The 23712-nt window shown below is 35.7% G+C and overlaps 1 protein-coding gene across 12 annotated transcripts in view; it reads right to left on the bottom strand.

Moving 5' to 3' along the window:
• LOC149080384 (protein FAM91A1) overlaps positions 1 to 23712 on the bottom strand; it is a 609292-nt gene that overhangs the window by 370371 nt on the left and 215209 nt on the right. For all 12 annotated transcript variants that reach the window (XR_016193568.1, XM_089239515.1, XM_089239507.1 and 9 more), the window contains one exon: positions 13203 to 13265. Coding sequence is in view for 11 of the 12 variants with exons in the window: in XM_089239515.1 (XP_089095641.1) it covers positions 13203 to 13265 (63 nt within the window). In the remaining variant the exon portion in view is untranslated. The remainder of the gene's footprint in view (positions 1 to 13202; positions 13266 to 23712) is intronic.

Raw genomic sequence — 23712 nt, 5'->3', positions numbered from 1 at the left:
TTGTTAACCTTAGGGACTTCAGCTTTATTTTCAACCATAACACACAATTCTTGAAATTTGGGCTGAACATATCTGAGGTTGAAAGGATACCTAAAGTGAAAAAAAGCAACCCGCACGTTTGTGCATACAGGGTCTAAAAGGATTATGCATAATCGCTGGTAAAAGTGATAGATGTTACAAAATTTATCAAACTTACCAAGAAGATTGATAATGCATTACCGATTCAACACATTTACCGTAACATACACATTTAATTCTATATTTCATCAGCTTCAAAAAAACTCATTTCAAATATACGAAGATACATATCCGAAATTTCTATTCAAATGGATTTGCTGCTGTCTCCTCTTTGTTTTGGATATGTGAAGTAGTACTTCATTTCTATGGAAATCCCAATTAACCTACGCTTTTCTGCTGTGTATAGTCAGTGAATTATACGTTTAAAACAAAAGGTTGAAATAAAAACAAAACGTCAGAAATGAATTTCCTTAGCGTAGATCAAAAAGCTGCATGAAGAGTTTTAACTTTGAAGCGGCATTAGCATGTCTAAACCACAGCATCTAATCTACAGCTTTCTTCTTCTGAGAGAGGTTTGATTAGTTATAATTATGTTATAAATTTATTTACAAAAACATATATTTTTCAAATATTTATAGATGGGATAGAGATGTCACTGCAAAAATTGATATTTCTTCACAAGACTATTAAACAACCATCCCCCCACTCACTCTTTCAGAGAGATTTTATATTGAAAAATGAAATTTTCTCATGCGGGTTATATACTGCTGCAGAGTATATGATGTCTTTTTTTCCCCCTGAAAGTAGCGAAGTTTGCATCTGTGGGATTATAAGCAGGAAAATTCGATAGGTTTTTCTGTTTAATTATTATTAAAGATTCACATCGAGGACAGAGCAAAACAGAAACAAATGACTTATACCTATTAAAATTCTTACTACTAAGGGGTCATTCAAGTATTACATCAGCATCGACATGGGAGAGGGTTTCGGATTTGCTGACTATTGATGGGGAGAGACTTTGAAGATTGCTCACGTCATCAACCACCCCTTTTTGAAGATATGAAGTATTCTAAGCTGACAAAATTTTGCTGACTAGGGGGAGGGAGTCAAAAATGGATGAAAATCTGCTTATGTAATACTAAACTAATATAACAAAAATTAAAAATTTCATTAGGATCACCAGATCTTCATTTCGATCAAATTTATATTGAGGTTTTTGGCCCTTCTTGAAAGTCAGTGGGCATGTAGACATCCAATCGATGAAACTGGTTGGGCAAGTGACTCAATGCCATTTGAGGTATCAATCATCAGACGTTCGTTTGAAGACAGCCAATGGATGCAATTTGGAAGAGGGTTAGAGTCAGGATCCAACGAGACATTGACATTGAGGATCGCCAGAGTTGACCAATCCAATTGACATCCCCAGTAGCACATCGATATAGAACGACGTACAGATTTTGATACCGTTCGATGTCGTTCTACGTAAAAATGGCATATATTTGTCTGTACAGTTTGACGTAGCAAAATCCGACGTCGAACTGTGTCGGGTCAGATATAGTTCGACGTCGTTTACAGACAGGGGCATTGGAAGTATTTTCGACCAGTGGGTGCTCACACAGGCGTTCGCCGGAGGGGGGGGGGCACCCAGCCCCCCTCCCTGAAGGATATCAAAAATTGAAAACGTATTTGTAAAAATAAGTATTAAAAAAAAACACAAATATATTTTTTGTATAAATTCTGTATATCATGGGTGACTTGAGCCTCGGGGCAAAAGTCACACCTTGCAAGACGACATTGGGGTCACTTTGGCGTTATCAGTGAAGCGATCCCGATAATTCGCAACTGTGTTCCTAGCTAGATAAAATGCCTAAAAAATTAGTTTTCTCCCAGAGATTAATGCACTATAGTTCGAGTGTTTTTACAGAAACACATTCTTTCTTTCTCTAAACTTTTCTGTAATTATATTTCTCTTTACTCCTGATTTAATACTTTTTTTTATAGCAGTGCTTTGTGCCGGTGGCACAGTCCAAGAGACATATATTGCAGCAGCAAATAAACAGGGATATCTCTCATCTATTTACTCTTTGGCTCCAGTACTTAATAAATTAATTTATTTCCCATGATAAGATACTTTTCAATTTTCAATTCAATTCAATTTTATTCATCACATCATAAAACTTACATTGGCAAAACGAAGAAAATCCATCCAAGGGATGGAGAGCTCAATAGGGAAAAAAATATATTGCATATTAAAAATAGCTTTCAATATCATTTATAGAGAGCAGTGATGGTCACAGATGCATACCCCTTTAAAGAATAATATTTGGTACATAATAAAAGAATAAAAAGTGAATCGTTTCCTCATCCAAGATCACTGACCCTCCTGAAATCCTACAGAAGAACCGAAACAAAAAACGTTTGAGCCCACGTGATCATGCGCAGGGCTACCTTTAAACAGAGATCTAAAAATCATACCCCCAACTGATGGGGGGCTAACAGGGCTTCTACCAAGAATGAAAATTTGTTTTGGCACTTCCCCCCAAATTTCCCACCACGAGCCGCCAATTCTACCTTGGAAATACTGTATACAGTGGCACCCTGTCTTGGCCGATATCGTGGCACACCTCTTTCAAATAGAAAACGTTGCTGCACTCGGCACTGTTTGATTTCCAAACAAAAATATTGCTCCAGAAGAGTGCGCAGGAAAAAACGAAGACTGGGCCTCCATCAGAAATAGATAACTAAAAAAAATTCAAAATATTAAGAAAATTTAATTAAAATATCATATTGGTATATAGAGAAAATACCCATATATATACACTGCTCAAAACAATTAGGGGAGCAAGCAAAAAAGTGAAGAAAACCGTGCGAGACAGCCACGTATTGGCATACAATGGATAGTACACGCGTATCAATGCGCAATCCAGAAAAAAGACGTAAAAAAATTTGGAATTAAGCTTTAATTCTTTGAAAATATGGAAAAAACATGAAAAGATGATTTAGGGCAACAATTTGGTTACATGTAAACGATAAAAAAGGGTACTGTTTAGACATGATGCATGAGTTTTAATAGGACTCCTCGAACAGCTAAGACTGCTGCACACCTGTTTGCCATGGATGCCATGAGGTTATCGATCAGACTTTGGGGAATACTGTTCCACTCCTCAAGAAGTGCAATCTGCAAGTCTCGGACAGTATAACAGGCGGCCTTGGTCACGCAGCAATGCATCGTCCGAGCATGTCCCAAACATGCTCGATTGGATTCAGGTCAGGAGAGCACGCTGGCCATTCCATACGCTGTATTGTTTCAGCTTCAAGCATGTTCTCCACCAGACGAGCTCTATGCGGTCGGGCATTATCATCCTGGAAAACAAAGGAATCTCCAATGGCTCCAGCGTAAGGGATGACATGAGGTCGCAGTATCTCGTCTGCATACCTTCGGGCTGTCAAAGTGCCATTCCAAACGATATGCAGGTCCGTACGTCCGCCTATGCTGATTCCACTCCATACCATCCAACCAGCTCGTCTGTATTGTGACCTTTCACGAACGAATGTGGGGTTATTTCGAGTGCCCCTGTCCCTCAATACCAGAACACGTCGGGTGTCACACTCCAGACTGAATCGGGACTCGTCTGTAAACAGCACTTGGCTCCAATCATGTTGCTCCCAATCTCGATGTTCAGCAGCCCATCTTCTTCGGGCTGCACGGTGGCGTGGGGTCAACGGAATGCAGACCATTGGCCTACGTGCATAGAGCCCTCCCTCATGAAGCCGATTATGTACTGTTTGGCTGGACACCCTTCGTCCTGTTGCCAAGAGCAACCGTCTTTGCAGCTGCGTAGCATTCTCTGTTCTGTTTCGACGGGCTGTTAACCGTATATACCGGTCATCAGTTGCTGTAGTGGCCGACCTTGCCCTGGTCGACGTCTAACATTTCCTGTTTCTTGGAATCGATTCCACAGCCTTGCAACAACACTTCTGGCGACTCCAACAGCGTCCGTGACACTACATTGTGTTTTCCCGGATTCCAGTCTGCCTATAACACGCCATGCCATGGATTCCGGTAAATCATGTTGTTGAGACATCCTCAAGTCACCTTGTCTCAAAAAAAAATACTGCGCAATCGAATTTCACAGTTATGGCAGTAAAACAGACGTTTCTGCAACATCCCGATTTCTGCCCTTATCTCCTTTTTCTGGTTTTTGACGTCATCAACTTTGATTTGCATATGAAGTTTTCTTCTTCCGTTTCCTGCTAGGCTTTAAATTATGGATGATTCATTTTATGTTACTTATCGGTATACATCTTTGCGTAATTTTGTTAAAACTATGTGCTCTCCTAATTGTTTTGAGCAGTGTATTTGTGCATCAGTATTTTGCATATAAATATCAGTTCATTCGTTTATTATTTACAGTTAAACCTCACTACAATGATACTTGATATAAAAATAAATCCCTCTACATCGATATTTTGAAAGTCTTGTTTGGAAATTCCTATAGTATAATGTTAAACTGCTGCCACTCGATTAGAGATGTGAGATGAGAATATTAATATGAGAAATAACTTGAGAATAATTCTTATTATTTTTTATAAGAATATTCCCCAGTAATTTATAAAAGTAGTCTTTCCAAAGAATATTTTCTAGGATATTATATATAATTATATTATAAATAACTGGAGAATATTCTTATTAAGAATAATAAGAATATTCTCAAGTTATTTACAATAGTAGTCCTTCCAGAATCCTTCGTTACAATATTCTCAAGAATTTTACATCTCTAATCTTAATACAACAGCAATCCCTCTACAATGATATTTTTTCTTGATTTGCAGAATATCATTTTATTGAGATTTTAGTGTGTGATCATACCTTTCATGCTCAAAACACCAATTCAAAAATTCATGAAATTACTTTTTGGAACCTTATTTATGTGCAGTTCATGCCAGCATTGGGCAATGATTGAGTGAAATTTATAATATTTAAGTAATCTATCATTACATAACTAGTACCACGTGATTGCTGATTACATGTGCTTTATTCGTATTATGCAGTATGATTTCACTGTATTTGAAATCACAACACATGAGTATGATTTGCTTCATTCTTTAGGGAATTTTTTTTTCATGAAAACTATGTTTTTAATTTTTCAGATGAAACAAGTATTTGGGAGCAAAAGTAGGGTGAAAACACATCTATGATAAAATGTGGCCACTGAAGATGAGCTGACTCCATCACGGAAGAAAATCTAAATATTTATTTACAATGTTTGTGTGCGTGTTATATGTACCATTATTTTTTTTAGCAATCTCAAATACTTCCATATAAATATGAATAAATTATTTTTGATAATTGATTTGTCGTTATTTCTTAAGTGAGGAAAATGTTAGCATTTTTTTACGTAGTTTGAATTTGTGCCTTAATTATGTTCAAGTTACAGTGTAAATTTTGAAAGTAACGAATTACTAGATTGTGATTATCATGTAAATATAGTATATATTTAAAAAAAATCCAGATTTAACTACTAATCCTGCTAGTAAAAAGAGGGATGGAAAATGATTTTGTTGATGAATAATGACGTTGAATCTATCTATATATGTCAAGTTTTTTTTTAATTTTTAGTCTTGGCTATTAGGTTACCCTTTAGTTAAACATGATTCAAAGGCAATGCATTTTACACATAAAAAAAAAAAATTGTCCATACACTAATGCTTGTATTGACTGTCAGATTTGAAACTTTGTTTACAGATTTTTTTATTTTTAAGAATCTCTTTCAGCTTATATCTAATAATATAATTAACTGTTTTCAACTGAATTTAACTTTTTATGTAAGCTAATCAAAAAACTAGTACACATGTTGGAACAGTTTTTTGTTGAAAAGAAAACTGTTGGGTTTAGCATTTTATACATTGAGAGGGGGCACATCTTGCATGCAACTATCATACAAGTTTCAACAAATATAATTACAAAAAATCAGTCTCAGATATCAACTTATTTGGCTAATAGGAAATATAGCTATTAATGTTCAGTAATTTAATATTCAATGTGCATCGCAAGAATTACTATTAGCACTAGTGCTAATTACTATTAGCATAAAATTTTTTTTTGGAAATCAAATTTACTGAATTTTGTACTTTTTCATTTTAATATGTGTATCTAAAAATTTGATTTCAGATACAAAACAATCATAATTTAAAAAATATTCAGATAATTATTTTTTGAAAAATTTCCAAATATAAATTTTACACAATTGCGACCGTCCTTTTTTCCTTCATTTCATTCACGATTAATAAAATTTGTATGTGCTGATACATTTTTTTTTCTTCAAAGCAATGAAAAGCGCATAAGCTGATTGTATGTGCGATATATAATTTATCTAATCTGAGAATAATAGCAATTCCGTAGCGAAATGAAAAACCATCATTAGAGATATAGCGGGAGTAGGAAAGAAAACCGTAGCTGGAATGAAATGGAATTTCCATTAAAAAGGGGATGATAAAACCATATTTCGCTTATCGAAAGAAAATTGTTGAAAAACGTAAACACAAGAATCCTACCGTTGAGTTTTCTACTTCATTAAAAGATCAAAAACCCTTCACCCAATCAGCGTCGGATCTACTCTCGCCAAGCTAATATACGCCAAATACTCGCCAACTGAACCGAGTTTCACTTGATATGCACTCGAGACTCACTGGTGAATGCCAAATTCGTTCTAAAACTGAAACGGGTTTCAACTGATCTGCGTTTCAGGACCGTGAGTGGTGAATACGGCCGTTAGACTACAGCTGCATTTCTGCTGCCCGATCCAGATGAATTTCAGGAAGTTGTTTTGTGCCTCCAACTTATGGGGGGGGGGGGGAGATCAATCTCGCACAATAAGTTTTCACATGAGATCTTGAAGAGAGCTTTCAAACAAAAAAAAGGAGCAAGATGTTTGGAGCTTTGAAATCTTTTTAGAAATGACTTGCACTCTGAAGGAACTGTCTTAAAAAACTCATCTCACACTTAATGGATCTTTTACTGCCAGGTCAACAGAAGAGGCAGGCTTACCTGAAAGAGACTTGTTATGAACTTTGCATTGTCAAAAATGTCTATAGGTTTTTCAAAACATTGCACATTTTCAGCCTATCTCCTACAAAAAAGTTTCAAAGAAAACAAATCTTTTTCAATTTTACTCATTTTTGGTCTGTAATGCCTAAACTGTGCATAGAAAGGAGGAGAATTCTATAAACAAAAAAACAGAAAATCTGTACCACTGACAAGTTGTTTTATCCCATCCGGCTGCCTTCCATGTGGGGGGGGGGGGAAAGAGTAGAAAGCACCCCCTTCCATGCTGACATAATATTTGAATGACCCCCTACACACAGACAGCAAAAATAAAGCAAGAGGATAACCCAAGGAAACAGATATTTTTTGGATATTATGCTGAGGTAAAATCGGAAAGAAAAGTCATCTTGTCTTTGCCGGGAGTCAAACGCAGACCCTCTTGCATACCGGGCAAGCATGCTACCATCTGCATCATTGAGACACGACCCTGCCTTCCTTATTTCACGCACTGTGGCGTGGATGCGTCCAGTGGGTCTCAAGTGACGATGTAGATGATAGCTTGCTTGCCCGGTATGCAAGAGGGTCCTGGGTTTGAGTCCCGGTGGAGACAAGATGACTTTTCTTTCAACTCAGCATAATATACAGAACATATCTGTTCCCTTGATAACTTTGGGCTGAGAAAAAGCCATCTCTCTCTAAAAAAAAGAGCATAAACTATTTTCTCAGAAGAGAGAGAAAAGAAATTAGAGCTGGTAATGGCTTTGTTTTCTTCAATGGAAAGAGGGTGTCTCCTCCTTAGACACCGCCCCCCCCCCCAGCCTTCATCCATCTACTTAGAAAGCAGGTTCCCTGACCTTGACCAACATTGGTTTCAGAAATGTAAAATCCCACCCTTCAACTTACATTTCATACATTTTTCATACATTTTTTTAATGTTATTTTTTTCCCCAGCATCAACCATCCTGTAGAAATCCTAAAATGTTAAGAGCACTTGATTGAATAGTTGAAGATCTTTATCAAAAGGTTTGACCGGGGCTTCAACTAAGGGAAGGCGGGTGGAATCTGATGTCCCGGGGGCCGAGTTTAATCTTTTTCTGTTAAAAATTACAGGCAGGGGCGCTAAAATGGACACCGATCCCACAAGTAACAGAGTAAATTTTCGTTTCTAGTTGCGGCTCTGAGTGTGACAGGCCCTAAGCAGAGAAACTAAGTTAATTGCAAAAAAAAAAAAAACTCATGTTAATTCTCAGTTTTTGTGTTGAGATTTCACTGAATTTCCATAAAGTAAGCCCAGAGCAGTCTTCAATAGCATCACTGTGCTCCTTCCCCAAGCAAAACAAAATTTTCTGAGGCACCTTACCTAGCTATAAATATCTGCCCTACCAATTCACACACACATACTTACTCTCTCCAATATTTTAACAATATCAAATTGTCATGAGGCTTTACCGGCACTTGAGGATTCCAAGCCGTGGAATCATAGGTCTTGTGAGAAATAATTTTTTTGAACACCCTTTCCCACTTAAAAATACCTGCTTATCAATTTACATATTTATTCCAAAAACACTTGAGTACTTAATGCCTCATATGGGTTAATCCGGCCCTCTAACCAGGGGCGATTGGGAAGATTTCAGGAGCTCTGTGACCTAGGATGCTAAAAACTGACAAAAAAAAAAACACAACTCTGAAATCAACTGATAAGAAAATTTCATTTACGTGTTGGCTTATAACTAGGGTGACCATACATCACATATTTCATGGGACACTGCTAGTTTTTTTCCGTTTTTTTCTGGCTGTCTCGACTTTTTAACAAAAATGTCCTGGATTTTCATGTGTGTTCAACAAAGACAACTTGACTTCATTGTTTTCCTCAAATCAAAGATAAAAATTACCTTCCCAACTCAGAAATTACATTGCGATAACTATGAATATAAATATTCATGTCATATATTTTTTTGATTTATTGAAGTGACACTTCATTTGTAGCAATTGGCATCTGTGATTTAAGCATGAGTTGACAACTTCTGCTTACTTTTGGCATCATTTTTAGCCATAATTGGCATTGTCTCATATTTTGAAGCCTGAATACCCATATTTTTTTCGAACACATATTGTCAGCCTACTTATAACAGATATATATATATATATCTGTTATAAATAGGATTCAGGAATGGTTTATTAACTAAAGGGGTACACACTTATATGACCTCATCTTTCTCCCTCTCTCTATCTCAATATTTGGATAATCATGGATACGAATTCACAAAGCTCTTTTCATTTCGTTCGTATGAAAAAATCCAAACTGATCAAAAGACTGCTTGGAGAAGAGATTGAAGAATGAACATAATCTCCACAGATCACCTAGAACCCGTTCCAGACATTTCACCTGCATAGGTATAACTGAATGGTGTGGATGCGCCAAACTGTTCTGAGTGTGTAGGGGCTTCAAAACATTTTTCTCATGTATAGCAAACTTTCTCTCAGTAGGGGATACAGAGGGAAAATGCAGATAAAGACTGTTAAGACTTTCTTGTTGTCTCCCAAAATAACTGAAAGAAATAATCTTCTATGTAAAAAGTGAAGGCCAACCTAGTATAGCAATTTATCCCCTTTTCATTTTTTTCCTTCAGTTTCTCTGACTTTTCCCATATACAGTTGAACCTCCCCTAACGGTTTAGTGAACACCTCCGGTTAACGGACACCTTTCAGATCCTCCGTCCTGTGAAATGGGGCTTTAATGTACTTCACTATCCGTTAGTGGATATTCTCGATAACAGACAGTAAAATTAGGGAAATTCTAATTTTTTTCCAAACTCTTAATTTGTGAATGTTTCTTAATAAATCAAGAATTTATCATATATCAATAATCATGTAATACAATGATTATTTATAATTCCAAGCGTGTGTAGCGACGCGTAACACATGTATTAGTAAATATGATAATCCATCAGTAAATTACATGTTAAAATGAACATAACTATCATCCAGGATGCTGATTCAAAATGATAATGTTGATTTTGTTTGCACATGTTTGATACTTGTGAAAAAAGTCAACATTATAAGACTGATAATGTTTTTTTCTCTCCTTACACTCTAAATTTTTCCATATTTATAAGACTTTCATCTTTATTTGGGAATTATGCATAAAATCGCCAGTAAAAACCGGAGAGTGAAAAATGGAAATTTCATTTTTGTAGTAGGAAAAATTATTTTCGTAGCAGCAAAAATGTTGTTTTTGTAGCAGCATTTAACAGTTTTGAAGCATTTTAAAACTTTGGCAGTAAATAAAATACACAGTTTTTATATACATATATGCAGTAGCATACACTTACATACTTTTACTTCAAAAAAGTGTTATCTTAGTTCAGAAAAATGGGATGTCCCCCTCACACCACAAGGTACAAAACACAGAGATTTCCTCTAGAAGAATTTTTTTTTTTTTTTTACATTTTTAAATCATAAACTTCGAGAGAAAATAAAGAATATAAAATATAAATATATATATTTATATATAAAATATAAATATATATATTTATATTTTTACATTCTCTACAATATCAACAAATGAGAGGCTAACATATGGTATTACAGATTTTAGAAATAATTTGAAAATGAGTGTTTTTAGATTTGGCTTGTAGACCTGGTAATCACTAATTAAAAAAAAAAAAAATCACTAGACATATTTAAAACTCATTAGAAAAGTAATTATTTTTCTTGTTTTTGCAGCAAGTCTAAGTTGTGCTTTTGTTTTCTTCAGTTTCAAACATTTTTGAACGTTTGATCTTGCTTCTTTCACCAGAATTTGCCCATTTCATATTTAAAATGATAAGTGTTTCTTTATGAGTTCGCTCTTGATCATTACCTCAGTTTGATACAACATACTTTGAGATAACTTCTTTTCCCGAGTCATTCTTAGAATATTTATTTGAAATTCTCAGAAATTTAAATATAGTGATTAAAAACTATAGACTTAAATTATTTTTAACAAACTATAGAAATAAAAACTGTAGGATAATGATTTAAACTATTAGATATTTATAATACAATGATTCAATTTTCAGAAAAAATTTCATCTGATTACATCTGTTTTCATTATCTATTTTTTACTGATTTGTGAATACTCCATGTGTATTTTATTTTCCAGTATCTTTAACAGATTTCCGGTCTGTCGTTTTGTTTCCAAGTTTTCTATTATTCATTTTCTACTATTCATTCTCTTGATATGCTATTTCCGTTTACATCATTCACCAGCATGTTTAGTGTTCAATGGAAAATAGTTTCCAGATGAGCATTAATTAAAATTGCTAGACCATTGTTGTGGCTGGTTTCAAAGGAACGAAAAGATAATTCATGTAATTGTTGCACTTGTTATGCATTCAAGTGCTGCCATCCTTCTTCCAAATCAAACAGCATACAATAAATATGTGTAAGTTTATGAAATAAGTGAATATAAAGCCCAGGATAAGAGCTTTAATGACTAAACTGCCTATGTTATTTTTCACCATATTACTCATGGCATATACAAATCTGTGAGTTTCCCCCAGTTAATTTTACTCATGCTGCTTATATGCCAGAGAGGCACCAAAATGATGTCTTGCGCAGGTGAGACTTTTGTCTCAAGCCTTTCTGTCCGTCACAATGGTGCACAGGGGCTATTATATATATTTTTAATAAAGAGACCCGGGAAAAATTGTGACCTGGGTGTGCATAGAAAATAACGACCTAGGCAAACCACATTCCTAGATGTGGAAGCCCCTATAGCTGTCAGTATAACTGCTCTATCTCAAAGCAATGTAGCCTGTGTAAGATGACCGATAAAAAAAAAGGACAGGTCCAGGATGATTTATTTCATAGGTTTGTTAGATCATCTCATATTTTATGATACAGACCAATATTTCTCATAATATTCAGATCTGGGAAGGGGCGATTGCCATCCTCTGGAACTGTGTCTGTTTTGGAATCGGCTATAAACTGTAGATCCCAATACAATTAGCCCTGGTATGCAGAATATGTGACACAAATGGTCACTGTAGCTGCAAGGGATGCTAGCTTGTTACATTATTATTTCCATTATCAGAGTGTCTACCTCATACCCAAAGAAAAGTTTCGTGAATTTTTTTTTTACCTCTGCTTGTCTGCCTAAATAAGCTTTGCTGGAATCCTACATCAAATACCTTTCAAACAAATCAACCATAACCATGGTCTAGACAAAGTAATTTTAATTAATGCACAACTAGAAACCATTTTCCATTGAACACTAAACATGCCAGTGAATGGCATAAAAGGAAATGGCATATCACGAGAAAGAATAGTAGAAAATTAATAATAGAAAACTTGGAAGCAAAACAAGAGACTGAAAATCTATTAAAGATGCTGGAAAATAAAATACACATGGCAATCACAAATCAGTTAAAGATAAGGAGCTTTAACTGATTTGATAACTTGAAAATTTCTTAAAGGAAAATTTTGTTTTTGGTGCAAGATGGTGACGAATTGAAGAATTTCGTCATTTTTATAGCAGAATATAGCAAACAAGGGAAAATTGTCAAAATTATAGCAGAATGTAGCAGACATCTGAAATTGTAGCAGTTTGTAGCAGATTTTCCACTCCTGGTAAAAATGATAATTGTAGTGAAATTTAATAAAACTTCCTTTATCCAGATGATTTGTGATTTATGCATATAACCACTGGTGTATCACTTTTGTAGTAACATACATTTTTATTATTAAAATGTATAGGAACCCCAATTTTGACTGAAGCCAAAAGTCATATAAATATGAAAGTTGTATAAATTATGTTCTATTTCGTATTTCCCCAATAGTGGAATTCTCCTCATTAGTGGACAAAATTTTTGATCCCATGACTGTCAATTAACGAGAGGTTCTACTGTATTAAGATTTCCCCTGCACTTTTGACAAACATTTAACATTTTCTGTTTCTCTGATTTTCCAGGTTACAGGGAACCCTGAATTAGCTTTAAACAAATTAATATCACATTTCTAGTATAAACAAATATTTCTTTCCTCAAAGAATAATTATTTGAACTACAGTGGAGAGCAACAAAATGAACAAAATTGAAAAATATCATAAAAAACAAACAATTTCTAAATATTTCTGAAAAAAAATGCAGGTGCTCACCTATTATGTAGTCATCATCAACAATAGGGACATCCAAATAAACCAGACCTTTCCGGTAGAGTGCTGTAGTAATTTATCAAAAAATGAAAAATAAATTGAGACTTGAAATATTGATATCTGAGATTATTACATGAATTTTGGGGGGGGGGGGGGGTAAGTCACTGATATACAGAATGTCTACAATTAAAGTAACCCTGTTCTGATGTGTGCCTCTACAGCCTCAATCATTTATCCGAAAGCTGCATAACTTTGGGAACCTTTTAATTAAAAGATGGGGGCAAGAAATTGAATTGAGAGTACTGGGGGAATTAGAATTGAAAAATAAAAGTTACTACTTCGCAGACATCACGAGTGGTCACTAAATGAAATGTTATAAATAATACATTTATTTTCTTAAATACAGGGTGATTCAATGTACTGTTCTTATCTGTGCATCTACATCCTCAATCATTTATCAGAAAGCTGCATAACTTTGGGGCCCTTTTGATTAAAAGATGCTTTTACTTCTATGGTAGATCAAACTAAAGCGTCTTATCTATTAGTCCTATTAGTTATCTAGGAGTTCTAGATCGAATCACAAAGGGTGGCTTTAGGTTGTGTAGCCTAGGGACTGAGTGGCGCAGTGGTAAAGATGCTCGTCTTCCACTATTAAGGTTACCATCAAGGTCCATGGGTTCGAATTCAGGCACTGAACGTCAGAAGCAAGTTCTTTACCTAGGGTGACCACAGATGAATGGAGCCTTCATTTCCTACGCAAATCCACTTGTTGGAAATTGCCATACGGCGATATATGACCAGAGTTGGTGTGCGGTAAAGTAGGCTGTGCTAACATTTTTACGTTCACATCCTTATTCTGTAGAACTTGGCTTACTCATAAATTTGTCATTTTTGTAATTGAATGATAATGATTTGTTTTATTAATGCGTGGGTCTCACCGGACACAACACAAGAACCTTGTGACAAGTCGATCTGTTAACAATTTCCAAGAGTTAGTATGCAAATTGGTAGGCAGGAATTTTTTGCTGGTAGAGAGGGGCCCCCTCAGAAAAATCAGTATGTCAAAGGGCCGCCATGATGTTAAAATAGCTCAAGCTAACTTGAGCTAGAAATTGCACTAAATCTCATTCCAGCAACTCAACATTAATGTGATCTTTAGTTTGCAATATTATCAGTTTTTCTGTACTTATGCCATCTTTTTGATGAATATCTTCACCTACAGAATCAATCGAAAATTTTAGGATTTTTTGCCGGATGTGTGATGATGGAAAAAATTGTACATTAAAAAAAATTTGCAGAATTTTGTGGTGCCCCTTTTCTCTTGATGCCCTAAGTATGTGCTTATTTTGCTTAATGGTTAATCTGACCCTACAAATGATGCTAAGATGCTTATCTTCTGTGTGATCACCCTGTATTTGTATAAATCTATCACCTTAAATGCCACATATTTTCACACCTCAATATAGGAGCTATGTCAGATTTGTGTTGGTGAAACTTGACAATGTGCTTGTGCATTTTTGTCCAGTGCTTGTGCTCAGTAGGTGATGGCATCTATCCTCCAAATTGCTAATGTGTAGATTTGAAATTTAATGTATATATATATTTGTGTTGTAGGTCTATGTGATCATCATGGAAACAGAGATTTTTTTTTTCAAAGGGATAGTCAACTCAAACTAGGAAAACAGAAAACCATATTCTGCTGAATACCACTGAGCAATTGTGGGTTCTAAACCCAGATTTTCACCAAATTTGAGATATGAAGAGGGCACCGCAACCCATGCTCCCTCCCAAAAAGGTCAAAAATTAATTTTTTTAATATTTTGTAGAAAATTAAAATATTGAAAAGAAAATACATTCTCATTCTCTATCTGTTAAATTAAAATTCTTTTTGAGTGTTAGTGACCCAAATTTGCTGTGGAAGAAATCCTTGTGGCCCTCCAAAGGCTGATTCTGTGTATGCACCCTTGATTTTTGTGATGCAAAATGGTGACGACCACATAGTGGCTAGATGACAAAACTGGGGATATCCAAGGTAGCCTTTTACCAGATTGTTTTTCCCCCAATGATCTCGGAAATTTTTTTTACAATTTGAACGAGCATTCCAATACTTTACAATTTTTCAAAAAATGTGCAGGGTGGACAGTGGCTTTTTCGGAGCAGCAAAATATAGGATTCAGAGCAGTTTTAGAGCAGATTTTTATAAATTGGAGAAGCAAAATCAACTTACAAGAATATATTTGTTAACCCCCCCCCCCCCCTTTCAAAATAAAATAACTTCTCTGTGTTTTGTTATCAAACATCTTTTCATCTTCTTGTTTTTGGTGTTTCAAGCTTTTGAGACCTTGTTTTAAAGAGCAGCTGTCATAAAATTTTTCCCACCAGTCTGACATGATTTTTGCTTACTGAGGGCACTATTTGCTGTCTGGAACAGCAGCAGTTCAAATAGGCTAAAACTTTTCTACAAGTTTTTAATTTTTTTATACTCGGAAAGAAATTGTTGCGAGAGAGAATTTTGAGAAGAATCAACAAGATGTTTGGCAATTCAGCACTCATTAATTGTTAATTGGCAATATTAATTGTTAATTGGCAATATTGGCAATTTAACACTCGTTATTTGGCAACATTGGCGATTTAATGCTGATTATTTGGTTCTTTATTAATTTCTAAATTAGCATTCAAAATTCTGCGAACATGCTCTTTTACTCCCAGAATGAAAATTTTTTCACGAAACATCTGGATTTGACGCAATGACGACTGACTACAGTAATTTATGCTGCTACTGACTCACATTTGCACTTTAAAGCTGAAAGACCATTGCAAACCATCTTTTGTTTTATGATCACAGATATTATCTGGGTTTTGCAATGAAAAGCCCAATGAGGGGCCGATAGTTTAAACAAGGCAATAGTTTAATTATGTACAGAGGAATAAAACATGCTGTTTTCGGAAAGAATCATTTCACGGCAAAGAGAAACAAAACCTTTTTGCTGTCCTTTCTGAAATTCTAGGAATACTAAAGCAAAATTCGCTATTTTGGCTATTTGGTGCAGAAAAATACAAAAATACACTATTGGATAGTGCAAGATATTAATTTTGGCACAGAGTGGCAAAATCGACGTAGAGTTCCCCCCCCCTCGAATGTGACTTTGTAATCTTGTAGAAACAGAGCAAAGTTACACCGTATAGACACTGTCTTTGAATGCCGGTATATGGTTGCGAAAGTACCGTAACTTCTGTTATGTACTCTGCGGGAGAAAAAATTCTCAGAAATTGGAAAATTCTGTATTATAGCCTCTCGTACAGGAACGCAACTAAATATTTTGTGTCATCTTATTCTTCAACAACCCATGGGTCATATCAATACAATACAGTAAAATACTATATTTGTAGTAATAAAATTACTTTTCAAGGTTGCACGATCATGATAGACAATACAAAAGGGGGAAAAAAAGCTGTGGAGGTAATTTTTTGCTGTCCTTTTTTTTCTTTATGAAACTAGGAAAGAACGTGTTCTGCGGGATGTATGAACCTAATTTTTAAGCGTCCTTTCTAAAATTCCTAGTATTCGATGTACTATAGTGCACCAATGACATTGTTGCTGATAGGAATTACTTGCTGAATATTCAGCATTTCAGTACTTAAGGTATTTGTTAGAAGCAAGAGGTTTACCTTATTTGTTGACCTTAATTCTTTGACCTTTGTGTTACAAAAAAACCAAGAAAAATGCTCACCCAGGGCTGGTCCTTGAAATTTTGCCGCAATTTTTTGTGCAATAACGTGTCATCTTGTTGATCCGGCCCTCAACCGAGAGGTCCCTTGGTGCTGATCTGGCCCTCAACCGAGAGGTCCCTGGTGCTGATCCAGCCCTCAACCGACAGGGCCCCTGGTGCTGATCTGGCCCTCAACCGAGAGGCTCTGAGAACTGAGTAACTGGGATACACCGAAGAGACTTCCTACATTGAGTGTTCGGCCAGCAGTTAATGGACGTATAAATTGACCGACAACAAACCGGTGAGATTATACAATTCTGTCAATTTTGAATCTAGGGTTTTTATATGTTGAAAAATCTAATATTGATTTGTGTAAACGTTAGTCCGAACTTAATAAATAACATTTTCATGCGAAAGTTGAGTCATGTTAATTTTCCACTTGTCGTTTGCTTCTACAAATTGCTGGATATTTCAAACTGGGCAAGCAACTCTCACACACACAAGGGATGTTGCAGTCCCGTTTTGAACTCTCTCTCAGAATGGAAAAGAGCCCAGCTTCAATGGAGCAAGATGGTCTCTCACCCATCTCATATTGAAAAATTTTACCTTGTAAAATTCCTATATGTAATATGTCGTGAGTGCACCAACACTCTCCCCCCTCTTTCTCCTTCCTATAGAGAAACCACACATAAATACATTGGAAGCAACATGTGTGTTCTCTTTTCCCTCACCCGGGAATTCTATGATGCAGTTATGTACTGAATAAGTACTTATTACACAACACAATCTCTCTCTCGTCACCTGAGACAGACATTGTGCCTCTGAGCCAATAAAAACCCCTTACAGATATCAGGTGATTGCTTTCGTCTAATAGGAGAAGTCTTCACCGACTTTGTGTGAAAACACATGAGGCTTTTCAGCAGAAAAGGTAAATATTTTATATGGGGTAGTTGTGTTTTGAACTCTCAGCTAATGCCGCACCTTCAATGTTGTGATTGGTTCTTCCGTGAGGCATTATGGGAATGCTACTATATAAAAACCAGCTATAGATGTGCTTCACTACTTACGACTTACGACCGATTCTGCTACTTAATCACTAAGGTGTCACGCCCTGTTATGGTGTGAGCTAGATTGTCTCATAAATACAATGAAGTTATAATTGTAGAAGTGTGCCTTGGCACTTAACCCGTCTCATCGCTTGACTTCATGTGAGGTTTCAACGTCATCGTAATCCGGTGGATTGGTTAGTGGCTAGACCGGCTACCCGTGGACTTTTGCCTCATGTTCCATTTGCAGCGGTTGAGCTCTGGTCTCAATGTGTGTTTGAAGACACCAAACCGTCTGAAGCTGGTGCCGGGGAGTCTTTGGCTGTGAGGTAGACACCTGGGAGTGTCTATCGGACGATGTGAACTAACACGTGAAAACCTGGACATGGCGGTGAGATCAATCCCTTTTATTGTTTCGTTGTAACATTGAGAGAAAAGCCTAACTGTGATAATTGTTGATAAAACGTAACATAAATAGCTTAACATATAATTGAATAAATGTTTATAGTTCAATCAAAACCTTGTCTATTTCATTGTTGTCATCCACTCAATGGTTACTGGGGGGAAAATATTAAAGAACCGGGAGGTAACGATTACATTCGTTACAAGTATATATGTTACGGTAAAAGCCTGAAGAGTGGTAAAACCTTTACCTAGGTTTTACCTGTAAATCCTAGGTTTTACCAAGCACTTCGGTAAAAGCTAACATTTCGTAACTTTCATGAAAATTAATAAAAATATGAATTTTCTAATTTTTATAAATTTGAAAGCTTGTAATTTAGTAATCACAATGATCCAGATGCTAATTAAAATATTAATTAATTAACTAATTAGTGATTAAAATTCGTAAAAATGAGTAAAATTTTGAATTTTTTTATTTTTATAAATTTGAAAGCTTGTCATTTATTAATCACAACGATCCCGATTTTAATTAAAATCTTAATTAATTAACTAATTAGTCATTCAAATTCGTCAAAATTAGTAAAATTGCCAATTTTCTGATTTTTATAAATTTGAAAGCTTGTAATTTAGTAATCACAACGATCCAGATGCTAATTAAAATATTAATCATTTAACTAATTAGTGATTAAAATTCGTCAAAATTAGTAATATTGCAAATTTTGTAATTTTCATAAATTTGAAAGCTTGTAATTTATCAACCACAATGATCCTGGTGCTAATTAAGATCCTAATTAATTAACTAACTAATCATTCAAATTCATCAAAATTAGTGAAATTGCGAATTTTCTGATTTTTATAAATTTGAAAGCTTGTAATTTAGTAATCACAACGATCCAGATGCTAATTAAAATATTAATTAATCAACTAATTAGCGATTAAAATTTGTAAAAATTAGTAAAATTGCGAATTTTTTAATTTTCATAAATTTGAAAGCTTGTAATTTAGTAATCCCAACGATGCAGATGCTAATTAAAATATTAATTAACTAATTAGTGATAAAATTCGTAAAAATGAGTAAAATTGTGAATTTTTTTATTTTTATAAATTTGAAAGCTTGCAATTTAGTAATCACAATGATCCAGATGCTAATTAAAATATTAATTAATTAACTAATTAGTGATTTAAATTCGTTAAAATTAGTAAAATTTCGAATTTCTTAATTTTCATAAATTTGAAAACTTGTAATTTAGTAATCACAACGATCCAGATGCTAAATAAAATATTAATTATTCAACTAATTAGTGTTTAAAATTTGTGAAAATTAGTAAAATTGCGAATTTATTAATTTTCATAAATTTGAAAGCTTGCCATTTAACAATCACAATGACCCGGATGCTAATTAAAATATTAATTAATTAACTAATTAGTGATTAAAATTCGTAAAAAAATTAGTAAAATTTCGAATTTTTATAAATTTGAAAGCTTGTAATTTATTAATGACAATGATATTGATGCTAATTAAGATCATAATTTATTAACTAATTAGTCATTCAAATTTGTGCAAATCGGTATAATTGCGAATTTTCCAATTTTCATAAATCTCAAAAGATTTTATAGCTAGTCCCGGGGGGGGGGGCGTTACCAGTTGCAATCTGCAAAACAAATGGTGGCCATGGTTCGATACGCTCGCGTGATATAAATTAGAGCTTGTCTTTGAATCACGTCTATCTTTGCCAGGCGCCGAGCAGAGGGGGAAGAAAACCAGATGGGAGCCCCAAGGGCAATCTGTCGATACAGTACAGTTCTGTAGAGGGTGTTCCTCAGATTACGATGGTATCCCCACCCTGCACCCAATAATCGCTGAAATGATCTAGCGTATTGATAGCTTTTCTAAGTAAGTAATGTGAGTGTGTGAGTGATATTAGCTTGTTGACGAACCATATTCCTAAAATTTTCAGACCTTTTTCGGCAAACTTAATTTGTTCCCCGTTAGTTTTCATAGTGGGACTATTTTTCCTCTTGTTTTGCCAGAGAAATGATGACTTGGATGGTTCCACTTGCAGATCATTTTTTTGTAAATATTTGGAGATCTGTGTCAACGCAGCGTTGACAGAGGCTGTAATTTCAGTGGGTTCCTTAGCAGACATCAAGAGAAGGAAGTCATCGGCAAAGGCTTATGCTGTGATCCTCGAGGCCCACTGGAGTAGAAGTAATGAATCAAATGTAGTATTCCTAGAAAGCGGGTCCGCCACATAAGCCCTGGGGGCAACCTCAAACCAACGTTTTGGATGCTGGTGCTGTACTTATATTAAGAGTGATCGGGTGCGTCCCGAGAAAATGTCCTCCAAAATTTTTCTTAGCTGAAGAGGAGTAGACATAATTCGAAGGCTATTAGTTATTACCTCATGAAGAACACAATTAAAAGCTCTCTTAATGTCGAGGGAGATAACGATGTGAGTAGATGTTCCTTCCTCCTATTCTCAATTTGTTCCATTAAATGAAGGGCATCATGTGTTGAGTGAGCGATACAAAAACCAAATTGAAAAGATGAAGGAGGCCGTCCTGGTCAACATAGTAGGAGAATCTTTGTATAAAAAGTTTTTCGAGCACCTTTCGTCCATCTTCAGGGTGATTCAGAAATGATGGAAAAACTTCAAGAGGCGATAGTGCACACCAACACAAACAATTGTCATCAAAGAATGCATTGGACTAACATGAAACGCAAACGCGGGAGCGCGTTTCGAAACGGCTGCTCAGCAAACCTTAAAACGGTTCCTGTTGAAAATTATCTGGAGATAAAGAACACCATGTGTGTGCATGCAAATGTAACCTGGGAAAAAAGAAGAAACAGTACTCAAATCTGCGTCACAGTGAATAAAAGCCGCAGACTTCAGCCTTGTAAATTTATGGCAGCGTGCAACCGTTCTAACAGTTGTAACGTACTGGATAACGATGCACTTTAGTAATACTGAGTCCACGCCTTTTATTCACTGTGACGCAGATCTGCATACGGTTTCTTTTTCTTCCCCAGGTTACATTTGCATGCATGCATGGTGTTATTTTTATTCCAATAAATTTCAACGGGAATGCCGTTTTAACGTTTGCGAAGCGGCCGTTTCAAAAGGCACTAGCGTGTTTACGTTTGATGTTAGATCATGCATTCTTTGATGACAATTGTTTGTATTGGGTGAACTATCACTTCTTAAAGTTTCTCCCATCTTTTCTGAATCACCTTGTATTATTCGTAAGACCTCATGTCCTTCAAATGGTGGCTATGCAAGAGGGCTGTTCAGATGGTTGTTTTGGATCGGTACTGATGTACACAACTCTGGGAAAAGGCTTGCCAGATGTTTCTCTGTTATAGCTTTTGGTGTGGAGATGGACTGCATTGGAAGTTGCATCTGCGTTCGCCTGGGTCGAAATACTGCCTTATAGGGCATACCATATTCCGTAGCAGCTTGCGTGCAGAGCCTATTCCAGGAGCTGGATATGGTTTGTATTATTGCTCGTTTGAAAAGTGTTCGAGCCCTTCGAAAGAAGGCCATAGTGATTCAAGTCCAGCCATTTGAGATTGGCACATTCTAGGAGGAAAAGGGAGATTAAAAAGACAGCATCTAGCTGTCTTTTAACAGGGCCGGATTAAGATGTTTGGAGGCCCTGAGCACTTGAATGGTTTTGGTGTCCCCCACCACCCGGTCCTTACAAGTATATTTTACTCGATATTGAATCTATAAATAAATAAATGAAATTTTATACTTCCGAAGTAATTAATCTGAGGCAGAATTATAGTGTGAATATTTCTAAGCACGGGCATTGAAGGTGTTTCCCCCTTTTCGATAACGCTTTTCTTTTCCTACTTTCAAAGGCTTTGATAATATCCGATGATGATGTCTCTCGCCGCTATTACTACGAAGGTTTTGACTGCTGGAAGATAAATCCAGGAAAGAACATTTAAGCGCCCTTGTGCGGACCCACGTCCTCTCACTTGCCGGGTGAGCGTACTAGACCACAAAACCAACGAATCCTCATTGCTTGGAGCTTGTGTGCGCTGAATGGAGCCGTACATGGACAGCCAGACCTAACTCAGGCTGAAGCTCACAATTTCTGACATTGCCACGAGATGGTAATTTATCCAAACATGATGTCACTCTCTGCTGCTAAAGTTTTGACAGCAGTCTGGCTGTCTATGTACAGTCCCGTTCAGAGCATGCGAGCTGCAAGGAAAGAGGATTTGTTTACTTTTTAGTTCAGTGTGCTCACCCGGCAAGTGAGAGGAAGTGGGTTCAATTCCCCGCAAGGCCAGTTGAATTTTCTTTTCTGGATTTATCTTAGCATCAGCTAGCTGTTAAAAAAAAAACCTTCATATGGATAGCGGAGAGTGACACATCATCTTCGGAAAAACTAAACTGTCTCACGACGGTCCCAGGCGGCGGATAAATTCGAACCGCCCCTGGGAGGGGGACAGTGCTAATAAGATAATGCCTCACGCGTGAGGCCTTTCAAAATATCCATAGTAAAGCACACTTTAAAAGAGCTTCAAAACTTCCCGTAGAGTAGATAACTGTCCGACAAAATTTAGCAATTTTGTTGTGAAAGAAAGAGTAAAAAGTTATTGATACAGGATAGTTCAGACAAGTGGTTTTGAATATGGCTGGCTTTTTTTTTTCCACACAAGATTTCTAGCAGTTCCAAAATTGTAGAAAATAAAATGGAACAACTCCTACTCACTGCGCTTGGAACCCACGGTGCCTAAGCAATGACAATGATTTAGAGAACATTTCTTTAAACCAACTTTGATTGGAAATTTGTTTAAAGATAATTAATAGAAATAAGATTTTTGGCTATTCGAAAAAAACATTAGCTGGAACAATTACTATAAATTAAATTCAATAAATTTCCCAAGACAATCGTAATCAATCATTTTCAGAATTTGTAAATTACAGTTATTACGATTGAATATATCACAACACTATATAATAACATACTTTTTACAAAATTTGCCAATTGGTTTTGGTTGTTCCCGAGATGAAAAATCCCGAAATGAGCTGTATAATTACTGTTTACTGCATGATCATTAAAATATCCGGAACGTGTGCACTCGATGGCGTTGAGAAAATGAGAAAACTTCATGAACTCGAATGACTAATTAGTTAATTAATTATGATCTTTATTAGCACCAGGATCGTTGCGATTGATAAGTTACAAGCTTTCAAATTTATGAAAATTAAAAAATTCGCAATTTAACTAATTTTGATGAATTTGAACGACTAATTAGTTAATTAAGATTTTAATTAGCATCGGGATCGTTGTGATTACTAAATTACAAGCTTTCAAATTTATAAAAATTTGAAAATT

The sequence above is a fragment of the Pholcus phalangioides genome, unplaced genomic scaffold (assembly GCF_987345545.1).
Source record: "Pholcus phalangioides strain wild (caught in Gottingen) unplaced genomic scaffold, Ppha-v1.0 ptg000011l_1, whole genome shotgun sequence".
Lineage (NCBI taxonomy): Eukaryota > Metazoa > Arthropoda > Arachnida > Araneae > Pholcidae > Pholcus > Pholcus phalangioides.
The sequence above is the reverse complement of the archived record's forward strand: the minus strand, read 5'-3'. Positions and strand labels throughout refer to the sequence as shown.